Source organism: Bemisia tabaci, chromosome 6, assembly GCF_918797505.1.
Source record: "Bemisia tabaci chromosome 6, PGI_BMITA_v3".
NCBI lineage: Eukaryota > Metazoa > Arthropoda > Insecta > Hemiptera > Aleyrodidae > Bemisia > Bemisia tabaci.
This window is the reverse complement of record NC_092798.1, coordinates 17822043-17842883: the sequence shown is the minus strand read 5'-3', so window position 1 is coordinate 17842883 and position 20841 is coordinate 17822043. Positions and strand designations below refer to the sequence as shown.

The 20841-nt window shown below is 36.5% G+C and overlaps 1 protein-coding gene across 2 annotated transcripts; it reads left to right on the top strand.

Annotated features, from left to right (window-relative positions):
- Positions 1–1519: 1519 nt before the first annotated feature.
- Hmt-1 (ABC transporter ATP-binding protein/permease Hmt-1) lies at positions 1520–20688 on the top strand. Of its 2 annotated transcripts, XM_072301307.1 has the most exons (15): positions 1520–1743; positions 3207–3515; positions 5173–5372; positions 6754–6898; positions 7756–7942; positions 9140–9306; positions 9919–10156; positions 11263–11438; positions 11900–12105; positions 13285–13492; positions 14747–15026; positions 15628–15782; positions 16645–16766; positions 17310–17461; positions 19860–20688. In XM_072301307.1, exons 2-14 carry the CDS (start codon positions 3219–3221, stop codon positions 17440–17442), a joined length of 2514 nt encoding a protein of 837 aa, XP_072157408.1. In that variant the 5' UTR covers positions 1520–1743; positions 3207–3218; the 3' UTR covers positions 17443–17461; positions 19860–20688. The 2 variants fall into 2 exon arrangements, with proteins under 2 accessions (XP_072157408.1, XP_018915511.2); XM_019059966.2 differs by having other exon boundaries at positions 1521–1743; positions 17310–20688.
- Positions 20689–20841: the final 153 nt, after the last annotated feature.

The following is a 20841-nucleotide window of genomic DNA, read 5'->3' as shown; positions in this document are numbered from 1 at the left end:
GTCCGCGTCTAACATTTATCCCTTTCGTAAAATCAAATATCAGTTACCCCGTTGATCTGTTCATGGTGATTTCAAGTGAAATTGCGGCGAGATACTCCAGACTCCTAATGTAAACAAAGCGGCCTGTACCTGGTCGAGATGTTCCGGACTCATTTCTTCATTTACGTTTCTTCATCTCGACCAAAGAAGTTTCTCGCGCATTCAAAGTAACATTTTCCGGTTCCATTGTTAGAGAAGAAACAAGTCATTTTGTTGTAAGTTAGGATAATATTTGTGTTGATTAAGTGGCTTGAGCATTGGACTACCTGGCTGCGCCTTGCATAGCTGCCTCTATATCAAGATGATTGGGAGAAAAGCTTACTGGTTGATGTGCGAATCTGAATCCTAAATCCCTAGGAACGGTAGTTGTGAAAACCAGACGGATGTACAATGCTAGGTACCTTGCTCCTCACTCACTTTCTCATGGATGTTCACTGGTCTCTCCAAGGTTCTGGTTTTGCGATGCGTTGAAGCCAATGCTTTAAGTTTAGCTATAACAACCAGGCTTCGGAGATACTAATTAACAATCCTAGCAGTCACCAAATTCTCCAGCAAACCCGCATAGTTGTCTATTAACAGCTGAAGAAGCAATGGAAACCGTATTTACCTATGACAACAAGATTTTTTCCGTTGGAACTCTGATAGTAAGTATGAGGGGGAACTATCACCTTTAAGGCACGTTTCTCCATGAATTTTCTTGTTTTTTGGCATCAAACTAAGTAGAACTCAAGGAAAATGAGGCAAAACTTTACAAGTTACCATGTAAGGTTCATCTGCTGAAAAAATAGAATAAAGTCTAAAATTCCTAATGAACATCACCAAGATGGTTCTGCCACCAGCAGTTCATTTTTTAAGGCACGGATCAAATACGGTTATCTATTATTCTCACGGTGCCCATCAAATTATAGGTAAGAAACCTAGTCCTGTAATAATAATGGCATGGAATGACGGGCTCTAATTGGTGACTTGACCATCCCCAATAAGTTATCGAAAGAATTTACTTCTTAAAAGATCCTTTGCGAATAAAGCCAAGTAAATATGCAGATAAAAGTCCCGTGTGATATGTGAAGTGTACTTATTCAAAGTAATTTCAAAGGGAAGGGATGAAATGTTCAAAAGGTAACGTCCAAATTTGCAAAGTTGTAGAGGCGCTAGGCACAAATTGGACAAGGTGCCGCTAAGTAATGATTAAATGAATTTTTTATTGTTATTAATTACGGAAAAGAGGAAAAGAGAATCAGGCCGAATGCCAAAATCCAAAATTCGAAAAGTGTAGGGTGTTGTAGGAGCCGAACCTTCTTCGAGATTACGGGCGGCGAGCGGCAACCTGATTGGCTACGAAGATTGCCGAGCATGGCCGAAGGCCTACTCGCCGCTTGGTAGGTGTTGACGGCGGTTTGACAAACAGCAGTTTTTGGTGAAATGTGGTCCGGAATATCTGGGCCAATCTGTTCACTCGTTTTCTCGCCTTCACTGCTTTCGGCATCGTTGTTGACCTAACCTCGGCCACTTTTTACCGATCCCGAAATTTTGGTGATAATAGAGTATTAGAGCTTTTAAGATAAGAACTTCGCTGTTGTGCTAAGATATCGTAACTTTAAAGTATCCCACTCTCCTATACACAACAATTATGATACTTGAATGAAGTGGCATGACTTGCCAATCGACCATTCATTAGAATAAGCATCAGAGGTTTTGGAAGAGGTAAGTGATCAATTATGTAAAAGGTAAACCCCATGTGCTATCTTTTTGAATGCATTATTCATACCACTTAAGTAGACCTTTAGTTCGTAATTGGACCAACTATTTTGAACGAGGCTTTAAATATTTTGGGAATGGATGCTTGTTAGCTTGAGACAACGTTTACCTGAAACAAAATTTATCGCCTCATCCGAACAGCATCTAAAGTAGGTTGTTTTTTATGAACTCATCATCGTTCTCACCTTGTCGTGCAATGACTTTTCAATTTTTCTCATCCTTAATAACATACATGTATATTGCTCTGAAGGAAACATGTCACCCCTCACTTTACTTATTATGGGATTTTGTACCTGACTTTGTAGCTTGACTCGCCAAAATATTTAATTTTTCTCTACTCACATGTCATGCGAGAGATGGAGATCCCCTGCTGAGAGGGCTTAGTGTTGGTCAAAGAATGTGTTAAACGCCCCCCCCCCCCCCCCAAAAAAAAAAAAACTCTCGGCATTTTTCCTCACTGTATTATTATATATTTGATATATAATTGACACGTTTAATGGTTTCCTTCATAGAAATAATTATGTCAGATGATTATTTTCCCACAAGAACCAATGCCTACATAGTTCTCAATATACCTTCCCAAAACCAAGCTCGCTTGACCGTGTCTTTCTCAGAAGGTAGCATACTTTTTTTGCCAAGCAACTTTGAAAAGCAAAACTTCCCAGAAAAGTTTTTGTTTTTAACTGCCGCTTTCCCCCTCCAAAAATAAAAAAAAAATCAATTGCTTCCTCACAAATAAAAGTTCATGATTCAATATTTTCTTGGGCTCTTGGGTAGAGTTCCTTCAGTTCCACGCCACGTATATACTGGGTGATCCAGACCACCCGTCCACTATCTATCCGGAGAACCACTGTAAATTGAGTTTGAAGGGCCAGGCCCGCCACAAAGGGTGGGGATATTGGGTCCATGGTATCGGGGCCGGGGCTTTGGACCCAGTATCTCCTTGTTTGTGGCGAGCCTGGCCCTCAAAACTCGATTTAGCCCCAGCTTGTTTTCGGCGTGAGGCAATCTTGTAGCTGATGAAGGAATATTGCAATAGATTTTTTTCCTCAGCAAAAAATGAGAAATGAAGAGTAGGAAAATTTTGAGGCAGGCGGCGATTGCAACTGATAACTGCTCCAAAGAATCGTCTGGAGAAATACTGAACAAATTCTGCAAAGAAATAAGAAGACCATCTCATTCATAGTAAAAATATTTTGAGGAAACACAATTAGCTTGCTCTTTTATTTAGATTTTTCTCGCTCGGATTCTTTAAAATATTTTCAGCTATGGACCCATTTTGTTAAAAGACCCTCAACCTTGCTTGCTAAAAATATTTTTCATGAATCCAATAAATGCAATTTTTCAACATCGGTCCATTTTCCATTATTGTTCACCTACTAATTTTTTGCCTGTGATGGAATTTGCAGATTTTCACCAAGATGATGAAATTTTGTCCCCCTAACGTTACTTTCTCGGAAATCTGGGTCAACCATGGAGTATCACAGTGTTTTATGGAAACAGTCTATGCCGGATTACTTGTTGGCTTTCTTTTCATTTTTGGAACTATTCAGCTATTTTACTACAGGAAATACAGTACACCAGTTATGGTGTCATTTCCAGCCTCCAAACTTTTCCGCGTGCAGATTGCTATCACAGTACTACTTGCTGTAGTAACAATATCAAGATTTGTAGTCGAAGCAATTATCATAAACCATGGAATCATCTATGGGTACATGGTAAGCAACTTTCTTTGAATTAATGTCATTTCACCCACATTTGTTATTTCTCTCTTTTTTCTTTAGGGTGTACCAAAAGTCCGTCCCACCCATGCTAACTTTTGAACGAATTGAGCTAGGTAATGAAACTTTGGGAATGTTCCTATCTCAAAGGGGACCATCTTTTGGGGGGGTCAAAATTTTGGTCCCCCCTCAGGGGAGGCGCGGAGGGCCCCCAACTTTTTTTTTTCAAATGGCAACCCCTATCTTGTGATACATTATTCGAAAGAGCATAAAAAACTAAGAATTTTGGCGCAAACCACAGATCAATATCTTAATTTTTGACCGAGTTATGATAGGTCAAAGGTCAAATTTGACCTATTTTCAAAAAATCATAACTCCGGTTCAAATTATCGTAAAGAAAAAATAAAACGGGAAAATCTACCAAATTGTGTCCGCTTTTAAGTAAAAGTTGCAGAAATCACTTCGCTGTAATTTTAAGGGGGGGCTCGGACCCCCAAATACGTCAATTCAAAGGTCATTCAATTTTCCCGCGAAAAAAGGCAATTTCCCCTAGATTTGCCTCCACATTATCTCAGTAAGGTCAAAATTAGTTCAACATTACGTTGGCAAGTCCCCAAATTTCGGGAAAAGTTAAAAAAAAACGAAATTTAAACGGTCAAATTTAATCACCTTAAATTTCGTTTTTTTTAAACTGTTCCCGAAATTTGGGGACTTGCCAACGTAATGTTGAACTAATTTTGACCTTACTGAGATAATGTGGAGGCAAATCTAGGGGAAATTGCCTTTTTTCGCAAGAAAATTGAATGACCTTTGAATTGACGTATTTGGGGGTCCGAGCCCCCCCTTAAAATTACAGCGAAGTGATTTCTGCAACTTTTACTTAAAAGTGGACACAATTTGGTAGATTTTCCCGTTTTATTTTTTCTTCACGATAATTTGAACCGGAGTTATGATTTTTTGAAAATAGGTCAAATTTGACCTTTGACCTATCATAACTCGGTCAAAAATTAAGATATTGATCTGCGGTTTGCGCCAAAATTCTTAGTTTTTTATGCTCTTTCGAATGATGTATCACAAGATAGGGGTTGCCATTTGAAAAAAAAAAGTTGGGGGCCCCCGCGCCCCCCCTGAGGGAGGACCAAAATTTTGACCCCCCCAAAAGATGGTCCCCTTTGAGATAGGAACATTCCCAAAGTTTCATTACCCTAGCTCAATTCGTTCAAAAGTTTGCAGGGGTGGGACGGACTTTTGGTACACCCTGTAGATATTAGAAACGCATCTCCTTTCTAGAATTCTTCAATGGTAAGTATACATACACAAAATTGCACCCATTATTTTAGCCCTCTCTTGTTTTAAGTGGACAGTTTCACTCAGTCAAAGAGGCCGTCAAGATTACTTGACTTATTCCTACCTCTGTAGTATGTAATTTGTTTGAAATAAAGTACGGAACCACATATCAGACTATGACATACTATAACCACTTTAAGAATTTTTTTCAATCAGTAAGTAAACTGAGCTGAATCAGCTCAAAGTATTAAAGTATTTTGTAAAGTTCCAAAGCAATCGGAAAAGGAAGGATTTTGTATGATTTATTTTTTCTCTCCCAATTCAATGCTGGTTTTCCCCTTTTAAACGAAACTGTTCAATGTTTCAGATATTCTCCACTGTTGGGCTGGTCTCCACAATTATCTTCTCTTTGATTTTAATTTTCAAAGAGCGACATTATCTACTCCCGTCAATTCCATCCTGTGGTCATGGCCTCGTGCTTTTAATATTTTGGTCGATCCTCTTCATAGGAGAAAACTTAACCTTCATAAACTTGGGACGTAGCGATTGGTGGTTCCAAATTAAAACGTGAGTCTTGTTTTTTCTTCCTTCGAAGCCTACTAAGTTCCAGATTTCATGAAAAATCCCAGGTTCTAAAAGAGAAATCTTACTCACCCCAACACTTCTCAACTTCTCAACAATTTTTTCTACGTTTACTCTCTCCCCAAGTACCCGTGTTATATCTCCTGATTCACAAACCTCTAACTTATAAAGGTCCGAACTTAAGTTTAAAATACGAAAGTACAGCGTAAAAAGCACGGGTAGATCAGGATGAATTTGTAAACTGAGCCAAAATGTAAATGTGATTGTCCTTTGTAAATAGGACCTTTTTCCGTAAAAACTTAAAATAGAGTTATTCATATGAGAGTTTCGAGTAGAATGAAACGGACATTTTAGAACAAAAACGTCCTAAAATATCAAACCAAACTATTGCCACAGGGGTTTGAAGTTCACAGTTCAGAAAATGTACTTTTGAGAAAAAGCTGTTTGAAATCATTATCTCCCACCTTTAATTTATAAAATTGCCGCCTGACCAGACTTGCTCTTAATTTATATAAAAGTCAACAAAGATGCTGTCAGTTTATTCTTAAGGATAAAAGAAAGAGTTTTCTGTCAATGATTTGAAATCCAGTTTTTCAATCTAACTGGACAAAAACTCTTTTACTTTGTGTAAGTGGATCAAGGTCCCTATGGCCAGTCACAAATAGAGCTTCATTCAAACAAAAAAAGTTTTTAAAATTACAATGACTTTGCATAATTTTAGACAACTCAAATACCAGTTTCATCGTACTTTTGGACAAATTGATATTTTGGGTTTACTGCCTTCCTCCTTTACCAAATTCCTGCATTTGATCAATCTTTAAATCTTGACGTTGTTGTTCTTAGTTTTTATACTACAGCTAGACTGTATACTCCGTTGATTCTGGATTCAAATTTTGTCAATCAGTGTTTTCATTAGATTCACTGTGATTTGTAATGAAGGCAGAGAGATACCAGGAGGGCAATAATTGTTAAATGAGTTGAACCTGGGAGAAATTAATGATCAAAGGTGCCGTAAAATCAGCATTCAAATATAATTTGGCAACTCTACTGAGCTAAACCAAAGAGCAATAAATCCATATTTTGCTGTAAGTCCACTATTTGCATAATATAATTCTACTTAATTTGAAAAGTAAGATACACTGTACGACGGAACCAAAATTGAATCATTTACGCTGATGATTGTGGAAAAGGTTGCAACCTTCCCTTAAGACTCCACCTACCAAACATACTGCATTTGCTGTACATTTACTGTAAGTTGGAAATCCTGCGGAAATCCTATGGACTGACAGTACAGCAGAACTGTAGCCAACATTTCAATTCACCCCAGCGCAGGTGTATCATACTAATTTTGTTGTGTATTTTGCAGAAAGGAGGATAAAATTGAAATGGCCCTCTTCGTTACACGCTACTTGCTCTGTTCTGTAATTTTTATCCTGGGGCTACGAGCACCTGGAATCATCACCTCACGAGAATATTTCAATTTAACCAATTCTGCAGCAGAAAACATGGAGGTGAGCAGGAGAATTTTATCCTTTCTTTTTTAAATTCTTATGAGCTTCCTCTAAAGGGTTCTCACCTATCCTCATTAAAAATTTCCTGTCTGGAAACTTAATGGTACCGGAATGTTTTGAGATAGATGGATGAAAATGTTTAGTCATGTATTTTTTTCGCTTTTAACTTCAGATATAAAATTGGTTGTAGCAAACAGATGATAGTGAATTCCTCGCAGCTGATCCTATCCTGTCTTTCATATGGTCCTATTCTGCCATACTGAGGAAGAGTGCTGTATAAACATTCGAGAGGTGTCGAATTTTCATCGATAAAATGCTTATATTTGAAGAAAGCTATGAATATTTTTCCTTAAAATTTTCATGAACTTTAGGTGAAATTGCGAACAAAATCTAAAAAAATTGGAAGAAAAACATTTACAAATTTTTTCGAAAATTTGTGATTAATATCAGGAAACTTGGCAACACCTGAGGGTTTACATGGCGTTTTTCCTCAGCATATGGCAGTATTATTAATCGGCAGTATTGATGATGTCCATCTAGTGTGAAAGAGAGGTGGGTGACAATATCATCTATTTGACACCCATTCACACCATTTCATATTTTTGCTAAAGCAGCCTTACCAGACCTTCAGTAGCATTTTTGTTCAATTTGTCAATTTACATAGTAAAGTAAAACATTCCAATTCTTGAAGACTATATTTATTTAAAAAATAAGAACTTTTAAAATTCATGGCACAAACAATCAAATTAATGAAAAAAGTAAAAATTTCAATGACATATTTTTAGAAAAATACTTAAGTCAAGTAAAACCACTAACCCATCTCATTTTGTTTCTTTTTTTTTTTTGTCACCTCCTAGTCCGGTCCTAATGTTGAATCAAATCAGTCAACATGGCATAGTGGATGGAAAAAAATTAAAACACTGATGCCATTTCTGTGGCCGAGAAAAAGTATTTTTCTCCAACTGCGAGTACTTATATGTTTCACTCTCCTTATAGGAGGGCGGCTAACAAATTTCTATGTTCCGAAAATGGGCCAAGAAATCGGTAAGTGATCTGCTTTCTTTAATCAATGAATATACGTCAATAAATTATAATACAACTAATAAATATCTTTTCGTCTTATCAGTTTTTTTTTTTTTTAATCAATTTTGAGGCAAGCTCCTGAGTCCATCTAAGCCTGTAGCAGGATTTCTACATGTATGTAAAACGGAGAATTGTGAGGAAACATCAGGTTATAGAAATCAGGGAATGGTAAAGGAATATATGAAGAGGACTAGACTTTTGAAAATCTTGAAACTTGAAAAATTATTCGCACTGTTGACAAGCAAACAGTGAGCCAGTACAGTTTACTGTATCGTACCCCCAGGTTTCTGTCATTGGCTAAACGTTCATTTTCAGTCCCATGCATGCAAATTTTTGATGTGAAAAGTCAAAAATTTTTGATTTTTTTGTTCAGAGCAAATCTGGAAAAGTTGGGGAATTTTTTTCTGCCAAATCTGTAGACACCCTGCAGCAGTCACAATTTTTAGGATCTGTAAATATTTTTTAGATGGCTGTTTTAGAGTTTGCACTTTTTGCAAATTGTAAGGACACGAAAAAAAATCGAGGGGATATATCTTTTGCCTGTTTTTTTGAGGTGTCAAAGCCTAATTTTCCAGCTACAGATTGTGATGGTAGAGTTGAAGCTCTCTTTTTTGGCGATAGTTACAGGAGTAACTGTTGCTCAAAAGTATCATCTGCGTGAAGTTTATATGTATTGCCAGAATCAGCATCTCAGAGTAATTGCCACCTTCCAGTCAAAGTATCACAAGCACCATTTGTACTCGAGCTTTTTGTTGCCAAACTTCCTAAACTCATCACACCTTTCAAAATAAAAATTAATGAACGGATTAACTTGAAAAGTTTACTAAATGTGTCTTTTGTCATCAAGATTAATCTTTGAAATTTTCATGAAAGTACCGTCGCCTTTCTGATACAAGGGCTTATCTCAATTTCCATGTGAGCCCTGTTTTACGTATAAAGCTATGCTTACTAGAGCTCATGCAGAAATCGATGTATGCCCTTACGTCTGAGGAACAATGGTATGTGTAAAAATTTTAAAGAAAAAATTTAAACATTATAGAGGTATCTGGCAAGGTAGCGTGTAATAATAAGCGTAAATGGTGCTTGTGATACTTTCGCTGGAAGTTGATAGAATATGGTAAAGCTTTTGTGAACGGAGAATTTTCTATTTTATTTCAGTGGATAGTATGACTGGAACCACAATGGTTTTTCCCTGGGAGCTTGTTGTTATTTACGCTGGACTAAAACTGTTGCAAGGAGGAGGCACAGGTGGAACTGGGCTCCTCAACAATGTTCGATCTGTCTTGTGGGTCAGCGTTCAGCAATATAATACTCGAGAGCTCGAGGTAATCTTTTCTGCACTCTGTTTTTGAAATTTTAATTTTTCCCTTGAAATGGACCACTAGACAAGGTGCTAATTTAAGACTAATGATGTATGTTTTGTCATCAGAATTTCATGTAGAACACAATTTTTACAACAAAAATTATCGAAAGTAACTCCTAAGCAAAGTATTCGCGTTGATTCTTCATGAATCCACATTCATGAATTCAAACTTCACGCTCAAAAAAAACTATGATCTACTTAAATTAAATTGCCACCAAATCTTTCCTAAACAGTTTTTGCAGTGTAAAAATATTGCAACCGCAATTTGTGTCAATCTTGACTCTTCGGCTCAGCTGTTGTACATTTTATAGACTTTGAACAACACAGAGCAGAAGAGAAACACTGCTTGATCAAGGAACCTGCCAAAATAGTTTTAGAGTGCGCTTTGTTTCATTTGGCGTAAAAGGTGGCCAGTGGTCTGCATGTTATCAACAGATCAGGAACCCTCCTTGCGCCTAATGGACGTCACACTTAAAATAAAAAAAGATCAAATATACGACCCAATATAGCTCAGTTATTTTGAATTGTTTTCTGCCAGTTCTTTTTTTTTACACCATGAACTTTGTTGTTTTAGGTGAGCTTATTCTCTCATTTACATGGTCTTTCACTCGGATGGCACTTGAGTCGTAAAACAGGCGAAGTTCTCAGGATAATGGACAGAGGAGCCAACAGTATAAACAACATTTTATCGTACATCCTGTTCAATCTTGTTCCGACTCTTGTTGACATTGTGGTCGCAATTGTCTACTTCATTGTGGCTTTTAATGTTTGGTATGGCCTCATTGTATTTACAACGATGTTCTTGTATCTAGGTAAGTTTCACAAGGAAGGAAATATCAATATGTTTTGTGATATCTTGAACCACAAGTATGGTACCATTGATAGTAGTTGAAGTTAAGTGAAAGAATAGTAAACAAGTACTATCAATGAATTTAGCTTCCGGCAGAGTCTCTGGTGACTACTTAGCAACGGCGTGATGCATTGCCTGATAATAATCTTATGAAAACGATCATGTTCCTCTGTGAATGCGCATAGTAACTAACACAGCCTCACGTGAAACACTAATTAACAATTTCGCTCATTTACCGTCAGAATTCATGTTTCTGGCTCTCTGGAATGTAAACAAAGATTCATAATGACGAATCGTGCTTGGATTCTTATTCTCACTTGTCTCTCACTCTTGTGGCCAGAGCAAGGAACATAAGACCTCATTCAAAATTGATTATTTTCAACCTCGGCCTGATCATCGAAATATTTTCTGAGTCTATAGAGGATCACTTTTCGAGTCTGAAACACTGACTATTTTTGAAATCAGACAATTGGGGGGGAGGGGTCAAAGTTAAAACTTTAAGCTTTCATATCTAGTGGAAAATTTGTCATAGAAAGATGATTTTGGCCTCAAAATTTAGAGAATACCATAAGTAATTGGTTCATCTTGAAAATTTCATCCATTGTTGCCTGGTTGTCGTAGTTCTAATTTTCAGTTTTTCACATTTTTAGTTGTGGCGTTGAGGGGATTGCACGAAAAAAAAAAAAAAAAAATTGTAATGAAAGTAGACTGCTTAAGCTTTAAAAAGTTCAAAAAAACAAGTTTATCCTGGGAAAACTATTTAAAATTGACGTGGCATGCTGGGACCTACTATGTTCCGAGTACCAAGATCACCCATGCCCCCAAACCAACCAAGGATTGCGAAATTTTGCATTTTTATACCTCTTTAAGTAATTTCTAAACAAATTCATTCGACCTTAACAACAAGATCAGGATAAATGAATGATAGGCAATGGATACAGAGTGTTCAAAGTTTTATTCAAGTTTCATCTCGTGCTAAATAATTATCAATTTAAGTATCACAATGCCTGTGACCATTACTGCTCTATTTAATTTTTTATCTTGAACATGTTTCTCACTTTATTTCAGTTGCAACTATTGGTATTACTGAATGGCGCACCAAATTTCAGAGAAGTATGAATTTAAAAGACAATGCAGTTAAAGCTCGAACTGCAGACTCCCTTCTAAATTTTGAAACTGTCAAGTATTATTGTGCCGAGGATTTTGAAGTCCAGGAGTATCGTCATTCAATTTTTGATTATCAGGTATATTTGTATTATTGTGCTTGTATTTTCAGAGAAGACATAATAGCAATAATCAATAAGAAGTAGGTACAGTGTATGTACAACTGTACTGTGGAGAAATGGGAATCAAGAGAAATGACAGGATCATGGTCCGATTGGTCAGCAATTGGTGATGTTTTGATTTCCTCTATTTCATCTTGAATTTTACCTGACGAAAAATGGATTTTTGCATTTTCTTTAAAAATAGGCTGGAAAGCTTATGTAAGGCTCAGCCCTACCCCTTCTCCCCTCTCCCCTCGTAAGGTTGTTAGAGACCCCTCTTCCCTTCTACATGCTTAACATAATTTATGGATGACCCTAAAGAATACAATGGCGACTAGAATTCCCACTACTTGCAACTACTCCATGACTGCACCTTGCAAGTACAGACTTCAGTTCTAGATTCTGGAAAAACTCATATTTATCTTGTCTGCCGTTTTCAGAAGGAAGAGTGGAAGACACAGATGTCATTAGCTCTTCTGAATTTGTTTCAAAATACAGTAATCTGCATTGGGCTACTCATCGGAACACTTCTGTGTGTTCATCAAGTGACTATTGAGCGGACTTTAACCATCGGGGACTACTTTTTATTTACTACTTACATCTTTCAGTTGTATGTTCCCCTCAACTGGTTCGGCACTTTTTACAGGTAATATTACTTTATTTCTTAACATAAGTCAATTCAAAATTATATCACTTAAAAATTTGAAATTTTAAACACCTATTTCACCCTCATTATTCTGGCCAGCACCCACTTCCTCGGTTAAGCTCTAAGGGGAGGTGATTTTTGAGGAAAATTTATACTGCAAAAAAGTCTTTTTTCAATCCAATAAATTGCAGCATAACGTCTGTCAACCCTGACACACTCTGTATAACAGACAGACAGATAAAGTAAAAAATAACCAAAATATGATAACCATGCGAGGGGTCTTTCCAAAACACAATCGAAAAAACAATAGAACTAAAAAAGAATAGAATAAGGCCGCATTTCACATATTTTTATTGTAATTGTGATAATAGGCTACTGCCTGTAAAAAATTTAATACATAAATAGAAGAAGAAGAAAAATAAAACTGGAAAGAAAAGAAATATATGTAGAGAGGAAGAGTGGTAACACTGAAAAGTTGAAGTTTCTTTCTTAGTCCTTGTATGTTCTTCATGTTAACGTCCGTTTTTAAAAAGTCTTCACCGTCTATCTTGAGCCAGTGACTGATTATTTTGTCCACAATGGGCCTCTTAACAAAGTATGATTTGAAGCACTACGCAACATGTTTCCTCTTTAAAATTCCTTGAGAAAAACGAATCGCACAACAGGAAGTGCGGAAATTAACTCTTGAACGAGGCATGAGTGTTTACAATTAAAATTCCTTACATGACATAAATAATAATGAAGTCGTTTATATATTTAACTTCCATTTGATCCGCGTTGAAAAAGAGTTGTCACCTTGTGCAATAAAATGAGGATTTTTTTTACATGGGTTAAGTGGGAAAAAGTGCTGATCAGTATCTGGTAACAAGGGTTAATAATACCTGTTAACATCTCGTTTAGAAGTTGATTTTTGCACTTTGCGTTGTGTGAATCGTTTTCCATGTAAAATTTTGAAGAGAAAACAAATTACGCTCGCGTCCAGTTTAGACCGCCTCTAGTGGCATATTGTTTTCTTACTGATTCATCCGTATTTATGTAAGCAGCAATAATCTTAACTCATCAAAGAATGTGTGTATTGGCAATTTTTGTGAAATGTATGTGCATACAAGAAGGAAAAATGTTTAATGAGCGCGCTGTTCTCTGATCGCAATATTTGATTCCTACTCTTGTAATTTTTAGGGCTATTCAGGGGAGCTTTATTGATATGGAGAATATGTTCGAGTTGATGGATGAAGCTCCAGATGTACTTGATGCTCCAGATGCTCCCCCTCTTGTCATTTCTAAAGGTCAGATCGACTTTCGGAATGTCTCTTTTTCATATCAACCAGAAAAAATGATTCTGAAGAACATTAATTTCACTGTACCCGGAGGGAAAACGGTAGCTCTGGTAAGTATTGCTCAACCAAGAATACTTGGTCAAGCAATCAGTCAGCTTAATTTTACATCTAATTTAGTAGACTAATCACTGAAACTGATAGACAAAGAGAAAATGGAACGATCCTTTAGGTGGAATCGGGTGGCTAAAAATATTAATGGAGGGAAGTAATAGACTGACTAATAACAACCCTTGAGAGGCCCCGTAGTTCCTCCATCATTTTTCCCTTAGTCTATAACAATCACCTGTTTCAACTATTGCTCCATTTTCTCCATGTCTCCTTTGTCTATCACTTAGTCTCTCAATATTACTATTTGAAAGGAAATAAGGGGAATGAATTATTGCTTAAAATGTTTGTGAAACGTTCCCCCTATGAGAAGAAAAAAGCTTTAAATTTTTTTAAACTGTGCGCGGCAGCGGACCAGACAACACATGGCAACAATGCGAGTTTGGTCGAGAAGTGTGATTCGCAGAACTGAGTGGGAGGGGACTTTATCCGCCCGATCAATGCAGCGCGCGCAGTTTAAAATAGCCAATTTCCCCAACCTTCGCTCCTTTCTGCTCCTATAACTCTTGACCAAAACATTTCCCCAGTATGCGGTATAAAGCTAGAGGGGCTACAGAGAGTTAGGAACAACATATCAGTATTTCATCCAAATAAAAAAATGATTTTTTTTTAAATCGGCCCGGACGTGAAAAAAAGTAGGGTCTTCTTTTAGTGTTCCGCCGCTTTGGAGGCGATAACTCGAGCTGATGTCAACCAAACCCTATGATAATATACATTTTCTGAAAGCTCTCGTCACGCTGGAAACGCTCGTTTAAACTGCGTTTTTCAAAACTTCTCGGTTTTCGAGTGACAAATTCGCAAAAATGTTGCTGATTTTTAACTTTGACCTCCCGCTGCGTCTCCCCAAAATTTTTGGGGGGCTTGAAACTTTGGGAAAAGATGGGGTATTGTTTGATGAATGAATAGGGCAAGTCTCAAAGGTATCTGCCACGAGCCTTAAATGGTCCGTTTTGCACGCACCCCTTTTCTTATGACATGAGATCGTTACAAAAGCGGTTCTTGCTCTGTATCATTTTATGTTTTACACCGAAGCAGTTTTTCACTGTTATGTTTCTGAGTAGGCAATTTTACTCCAAGCTCCTATCTCAGCAAATGGGATGCGAACATAGCATAAAAGTTCCTGCAGAGTGTGACATTTCACTTGAAAAGGGTTGGTTGCTACAATTGCGTTTTCCTAAATTTAATAATTTTACTTTCAGGTCGGACCAAGTGGAAGTGGGAAGAGTACTATAGTGCGTTTATTATTCCGATTTTATGATGCGAATTCAGGCGCAGTTTTAGTGGATGGTCAGAACATTAAAACAGTGTTACAGAAGTCGTTGCGAGAGGTGATTGGTGTTGTACCCCAAGACACTGTGCTGTTCAACAACTCCATAAAGTTTAATATCGCCTATGGCCGTATCTCAGCTACAGATTCAGAGATTGTAGCAGCAGCGCAAAATGCAGATATTCATGAAAAAATCTTAACTTTCCCCAAAGGTTTGTGACCCGATTTTCTGATTAAAATATTCTTACATTTAGTTAGATTTAAGCCCAGTAAGGGCCATTCAAAGCTCTGATTAATGCACAATGCTCCTCACGTTTGTAGGTATCAAAACCTGTTGGTTCCTGCAGACTTGAGGAGTCATTTTATTTATTTCTCCTGCGCCATTGTACACAAAAAAACTCTATTGCAGATTTGAATATAACTCATTTTCAATTCATCCATGAACTGTAATGAATATCTGAAATGAACACAAATTAAAGCTTATCAGGAGAACTGCCATAGCTTTCAAATCACTTGCATTACGATAAAGTCAGCTTTACTCAAAAAATGATGTTTCACAAAGAAAGGTTGAAATTTTGAAATGCAAATTTTAAAAATCCCCCTCTCCCTTTTTACCTTTGCCCTGCAAGAGGACTAAAATGACTCCTTAAAGTGTGAGCCTCTTCAAGCAAGTTAGAATGTAAAAACAGGAGTTTAATATCTGCTTTTAAAAAGCGACAACTGAAAAAATGGATGTAAGGCGTAATACCATTTGCATGCCTATCTTGGTATCATTATTAATTCACAAAATTTGTTCCTGTGTTTTATTTTCAGGTTATGATACAGTAGTGGGAGAGCGAGGACTTAAATTAAGTGGAGGTGAAAAACAGAGAATTGCTATCGCAAGAACAATTCTTAAAGCCCCCTCAATTATCCTTCTGGACGAGGCCACAAGTTCACTTGACACACAGACTGAAAGGAATATACAGGTAATTTCTTCTCAACCTTATACGGCTTTGTGTTACTTATTCGTATCAATGCATTTTTTGGTTTTTATAAAAATTGAATTATTTATCTGTGGCATGATGTCTCAAATTTTTATCAGTGTTTTCTTTTTTGAAAAAATTAATGCGTCGAGTGCAGAAAGAATATCTCTTGGTTGCAGTGCTTTAGAATCTCCATTGCTAATTTATATTTTAGAGAGGAAATTATTGAGTGTATTTTCTTTAATTTTTAGTTTTCAATATTGTAAAACCATGAAGAAAATTCAGCAATGTTTTAACAAATTCCATGCATTTGCTGTAATTATAGTGGAGGAAACGTTAATGGAGATCCTTGGACACCACAATAAAAAAATTCCCTCTCTGCACCCAGCGCACCAATTATTATCAAAACTTTAAAATTTTGAGAAGAAAATTTCAGACCACCAGACTCAGACAGGACAATTACTGCATAGGTTCTTGTCCCCCGGCATCCTAGACCCAAAATTAACTCATGCCCTAAAGGTTTAAGTATGTTTCTCAGAAAAAGGATATGAACTAGGAAAAAAACCTCTCAAGTAGGGAAGGAACATTAGAATGTAGCTTATTTGTATGTCTTATGAATGAACGTTAGAACATTGCAACTTCCTGGTTTCTACTGTGGATGGAAAATCCAAGCCAAACCAGATGATACTTAGAGGTTGTCTAAGCCATTTTTTTAAAAAAAAATTACAAAACTTTAATATCTACCATGAGGACTGCTTTATAACACTCTGCACCCTAATGTGTCAATTGATTTGTCTTGTTTTGTCTATTTAGACAAATTATCATTTTTTCAATTATTATTTTAATTTTTTATTTTGTTTCACAGACTGCTTTGGCAAGAGTTTCTGCTAATAAAACAACTCTGATTGTTGCACATCGTTTATCAACAGTAATCAATGCTGATGAAATACTTGTTCTGAAAGAAGGAGAAATTGTTGAAAGAGGAAGGTTTGTGTGATTCTGTTTTTTTTTTTTTTTTTTTTTCACTGTGGTAAATACAGACCATGTAATGGACCAAGAAGTCTCTGTGGTGTTAACACTTTTGCTAAGATAACCATTTATAGGCAAATAGGTGGATTCTTCTCATTAGAATCAGTATTTGAAGTGGCTACCCTAGCATCTTACAGTATCCTAATTCTTTCTTTTAATGTAATGCAAGTACTTCTAATTTTTAAGGTTGGTCAGTAACTATCATTGCATCTATTTAAGAAGTCAGCTGTAGCGCCAGCAAATAATCCACACTCTAAGTTTTGTTTGCCGAGAAAAGAACTCGAGTGCATGGCAAAAAAATTCCTGCTAATTCTATGACTTTTCAGCAGTGTGAAATAGGAAAATCAGCGTGGGTCACCCATAAATATTTAGGTTCAATAGCCACCAGTACGCGTCCACTTCTAAAGTGAAAATTTCAATTTTAATGTAAAAAAAATATAGTAAACAGCAGTAGTAAGTTTTTTTTTTTCTTTTAACACATGCATGGTCTAATTTTTTCAGACATGAAGAGTTGCTCAACCTGAATGGCCTGTATGCTTCAATGTGGAATGAACAACAAAAAAGTCAGAAGCAGTCAGATGCAGAAAACTCGGGCACATCCTTAGACTTTTCAGGAGACCTGGAAAAAAAATAACTCCAGCAGTATTAGTCAGGTGACATGAACTAGTCAATTTCCATAGGGGAGAGAATCCTTCTTTAATGGATGATCAAAGAAAAGGTTAATTTTTCGAAGAAGTTGTAGAAATTGTGGAAAGAAATCCTAACAGTCAACATGAAGAGGCCTGTCTCAATTGAAATAAAAGTGCTCAAATGAGAATAGGGAGGTTTACTGAGGACCTTAAATGTTGGCAAGCAATACATTTTGTTGCTCTGGGAGGAGTTGAGGATCAGTTTCAATAAAGCAATCATTCATTATATTATTACTGAGGAATACTTAGCAATAATTGTGCAAGCCTTTGCAGAAATGTCTTAAAGAAGACGCAAACAAGTGCTGTCTATCTCTTATGATACAAGTAATAAATTTTATTTCAGACTTAACTAATCTCTAACTGAGGGAATCGAGCAATAGTTAAACAGTACCAAAAAAATTTGTGCAAAGCTGGCTGCATGTCTTTCCACTGACCATCAAAACGATCAGTGCTTACTGATGATGGTCTTAGGTCTTGGACAACTCAACTCAACAGAAAGACATTCAGGCTTTAAGTTCAGTAAGAGTGGGGAAGAATACGGGTATATTGATAATTGATAGAGGGTTTTTGTAGAAAGTTAATGAAGAGTGTATCATTGATGAGTCGGTTGGTAAAAACAGTGATTCTGAAATTATAGTCTTCAAGGAGATGAGAGAGAAAACCAGTAGTTCAGACAACATTGGAACAAAAATGCAGAGAATAAGAGGGAAACCCATTAATTTTGAAAACATAGAAACAAAAATGCGCAGATCTTGTTTTTTTCATTTTCTAATCGTATCAAAAACACTCTCGTCGTGTTTTAGGCACCTCAGTATCTTAAAAGCAGTTCTTTCGAATTATCTCTAGAATTTCAGTGAGGACAGCTTATTCTCATTCAGTTTTCGTAAATTTTCTTCCATAGCATAAGTTAGACTTTCCTGCTTACAACCAAAGACATAAAGACGGAGGGCTAAAAGCAAAAAATGAAGCTTCTTTTCAACCACCTCTACGATTGGCTAGAGGATTGGCGGCGAAATCGGGACAAGTTTGAAATTCAAATGTAGGGCGGGAACTAAATAAAATTGCGGAAACAAAGTATGTTAGGTTGATTTTTGCCCAAATTCAGGTACAAACTCATATTTTTTTAACTCTAGGTTAGTTTCCGTCCGTCGTCGACCGATTAATTTCATTTAGGAGTAACGTTGATCTAGAACTGTAACGGCCTGTTTGAACCTGCAGAACCACCATGAGCAGAAGAAAAACTAACTTTATCTGAGATTACTGCCTGTTACCAAGCAGAAGTAGGTGTATTATGTTAGGACGCAGACCGAACTTTCTTAGTATATTCGTTTTAGGAATTTAAAATACGTTTCGAAGAAGAAATGTGCAAAAATCAAGAGGACAAGTTCAAATCAAATTTCCGTTTGCCGCCATGGATTCCCGCGCTCATTTACACACTCACACAAGCGCGCAGCGCCGAACCTAGCTTCACTTTTTCCCCGTGCTTTTAGATACGAGCGCTCCGTCTTTATGTCTTTGCTTACAACAGACTTTTGCTCAATAATTCAAAAGAATTAATCAGTTCAAACAAGTTCCAGTTATAAGTTTTGTAAGTTGTTTTAAAATCATTACTGCCAAAATCTCTCTGTACAGCGTGGTCCAGACCTGTGGCACCATACCTTTTTTCCCTGGTTATTTTAGGGTGGACCAAGTCCAGGACTACAGGAGTGATCAGGGAATCTACCCCAAGGAATCCGAATTTCACAGTCCTGGAGCTCTCCTGGTTCCCCTTGGGAGGTTTAGGGAGGGGTCAGTACTTCAAAAGTCTGGGTTCCCTTCAAAATTTTGAAATTATTTCATCGGAATCGGGAAAATTTTTTTTCATGGGTAATCAACCCCAAGGAATCCGAATTTGAGAGGGTTCTCTGGTGAGGCATATGGTAGGGTGCACCTTATTTTTGAGTTTTGCAAAATTCAAGTTGGTCCACCCCTAAAAAGTTCCTAAGTAGTCTCTAAATGAACCTCTTAAAGAGAAAAAATTGTAACCCGTGCCTCAAAAGGCCTACCTTTGAGGCACGGGTTGAAAGTGTTGTAAAATTTTTTTCTTTTAAGAGGTTCATGTAGAGACTACATAGACACTTTTTTGGGGTAGAACAACTTGAATATAAAAATAAGGTACACCCTAGCATAGGTGGATACTGTACAACACACAGCCAGGGCAAAAGTCGTTCGGTTTTCTCTGGGTCCCCCTGGTATCTCTATCAGTTTTGTGATCAAAGTAAGTAAAGAGAATAAACAGAGAGGTGAAAATTGTTATTTTAGACAACTGTACAACCTTGAAATACATTGACTGTTGTCTTTAAGTATTTATGTTCTATTGCAGGTGACTTCAAATGTTGAATTAATTGTATTGGGTATTTCTGAAAAGCTGTGAAGTATTAGAAACCGATCATTCAGAGTTAAACTATCTGCCTGTTTCGGAAAAAATATGTGATTTTTTCAAGAAATGAGAACTTACGATATTACACTCACTTTACTAAGACAGAGATTAATGGGCTTACCTCACATTTGCCTCTGCAATCTGAAATTAACAACTATGATCAGGGAATTTTTTTAAAAATTGACACTTTTAATAATTCTTAAAGAAGAATCAACCCATGACAATTTTTAAATTTTGCAGAAATTTTTCCTAAATTTTCACTACTTTATACCTTCTAATTCAATTCTCGTAAAGAACAATATTAGATAATAATATGTACCAGATAATTTTTACCACCTCTGTAGAAATGTCAGCAAGCTTTAGCCATACTGCTATGCTAAAGGAAAAACGCTGTATGAGCATTCTAGATTTCCTCTTGGAAAATATTTTTGAAAAAAAAGTTATGAATATTTTTTCTTGAAATTTTTAGACACTTTAGATCAAATGACAAAGAAAATTCTCTGAAAAATTGGAAGACAAATATTAACAAATTTTTGTCAAAGGAAGTTTTGTAACGTCTGAATGGCTCATATGTTCTTCTTCCACAGCAAGGAGGCATAATATTAAGCAATTTTTACAGAGCAGACTTGAGCCAATTTATTGCGCTGAATTTTTTTGTCGAACAGGGTTTGTTTATTAAGCCCTCTTTGTTTTTTAACTATCTTTTTTGTTGAAATAGTTGTGTATTTTTTAAGTTAAAAATTAGAATAAAAGCTTTTTTAAGAGAAAACAAGGTGTTTATATGATCTTGTCCTTCATTGAAATCTTAGAAAAAGAGGGATGTGATTGTTAACGGATAAAGGGATATTCCATCACAAAAACTTAAAATTGAGTAATGGATACCAGAGCATTGGGGAACGTTCATAGAAAATTTTGAGACCAAAAG

Bases quoted from the DNA above. Each gene is read 5' to 3' on its own strand.
- Hmt-1 (XM_072301307.1), top strand. From the start codon at position 3,219: ATGATGAAATTTTGTCCCCCTAACGTTACTTTCTCGGAAATCTGGGTC. The intron at 5,373-6,753 runs GTGAGTCTTGTT...TGTATTTTGCAG, and splicing joins TGGTGGTTCCAAATTAAAAC to AAAGGAGGATAAAATTGAAA. The intron at 16,767-17,309 runs GTTTGTGTGATT...TAATTTTTTCAG, and splicing joins GAAATTGTTGAAAGAGGAAG to ACATGAAGAGTTGCTCAACC.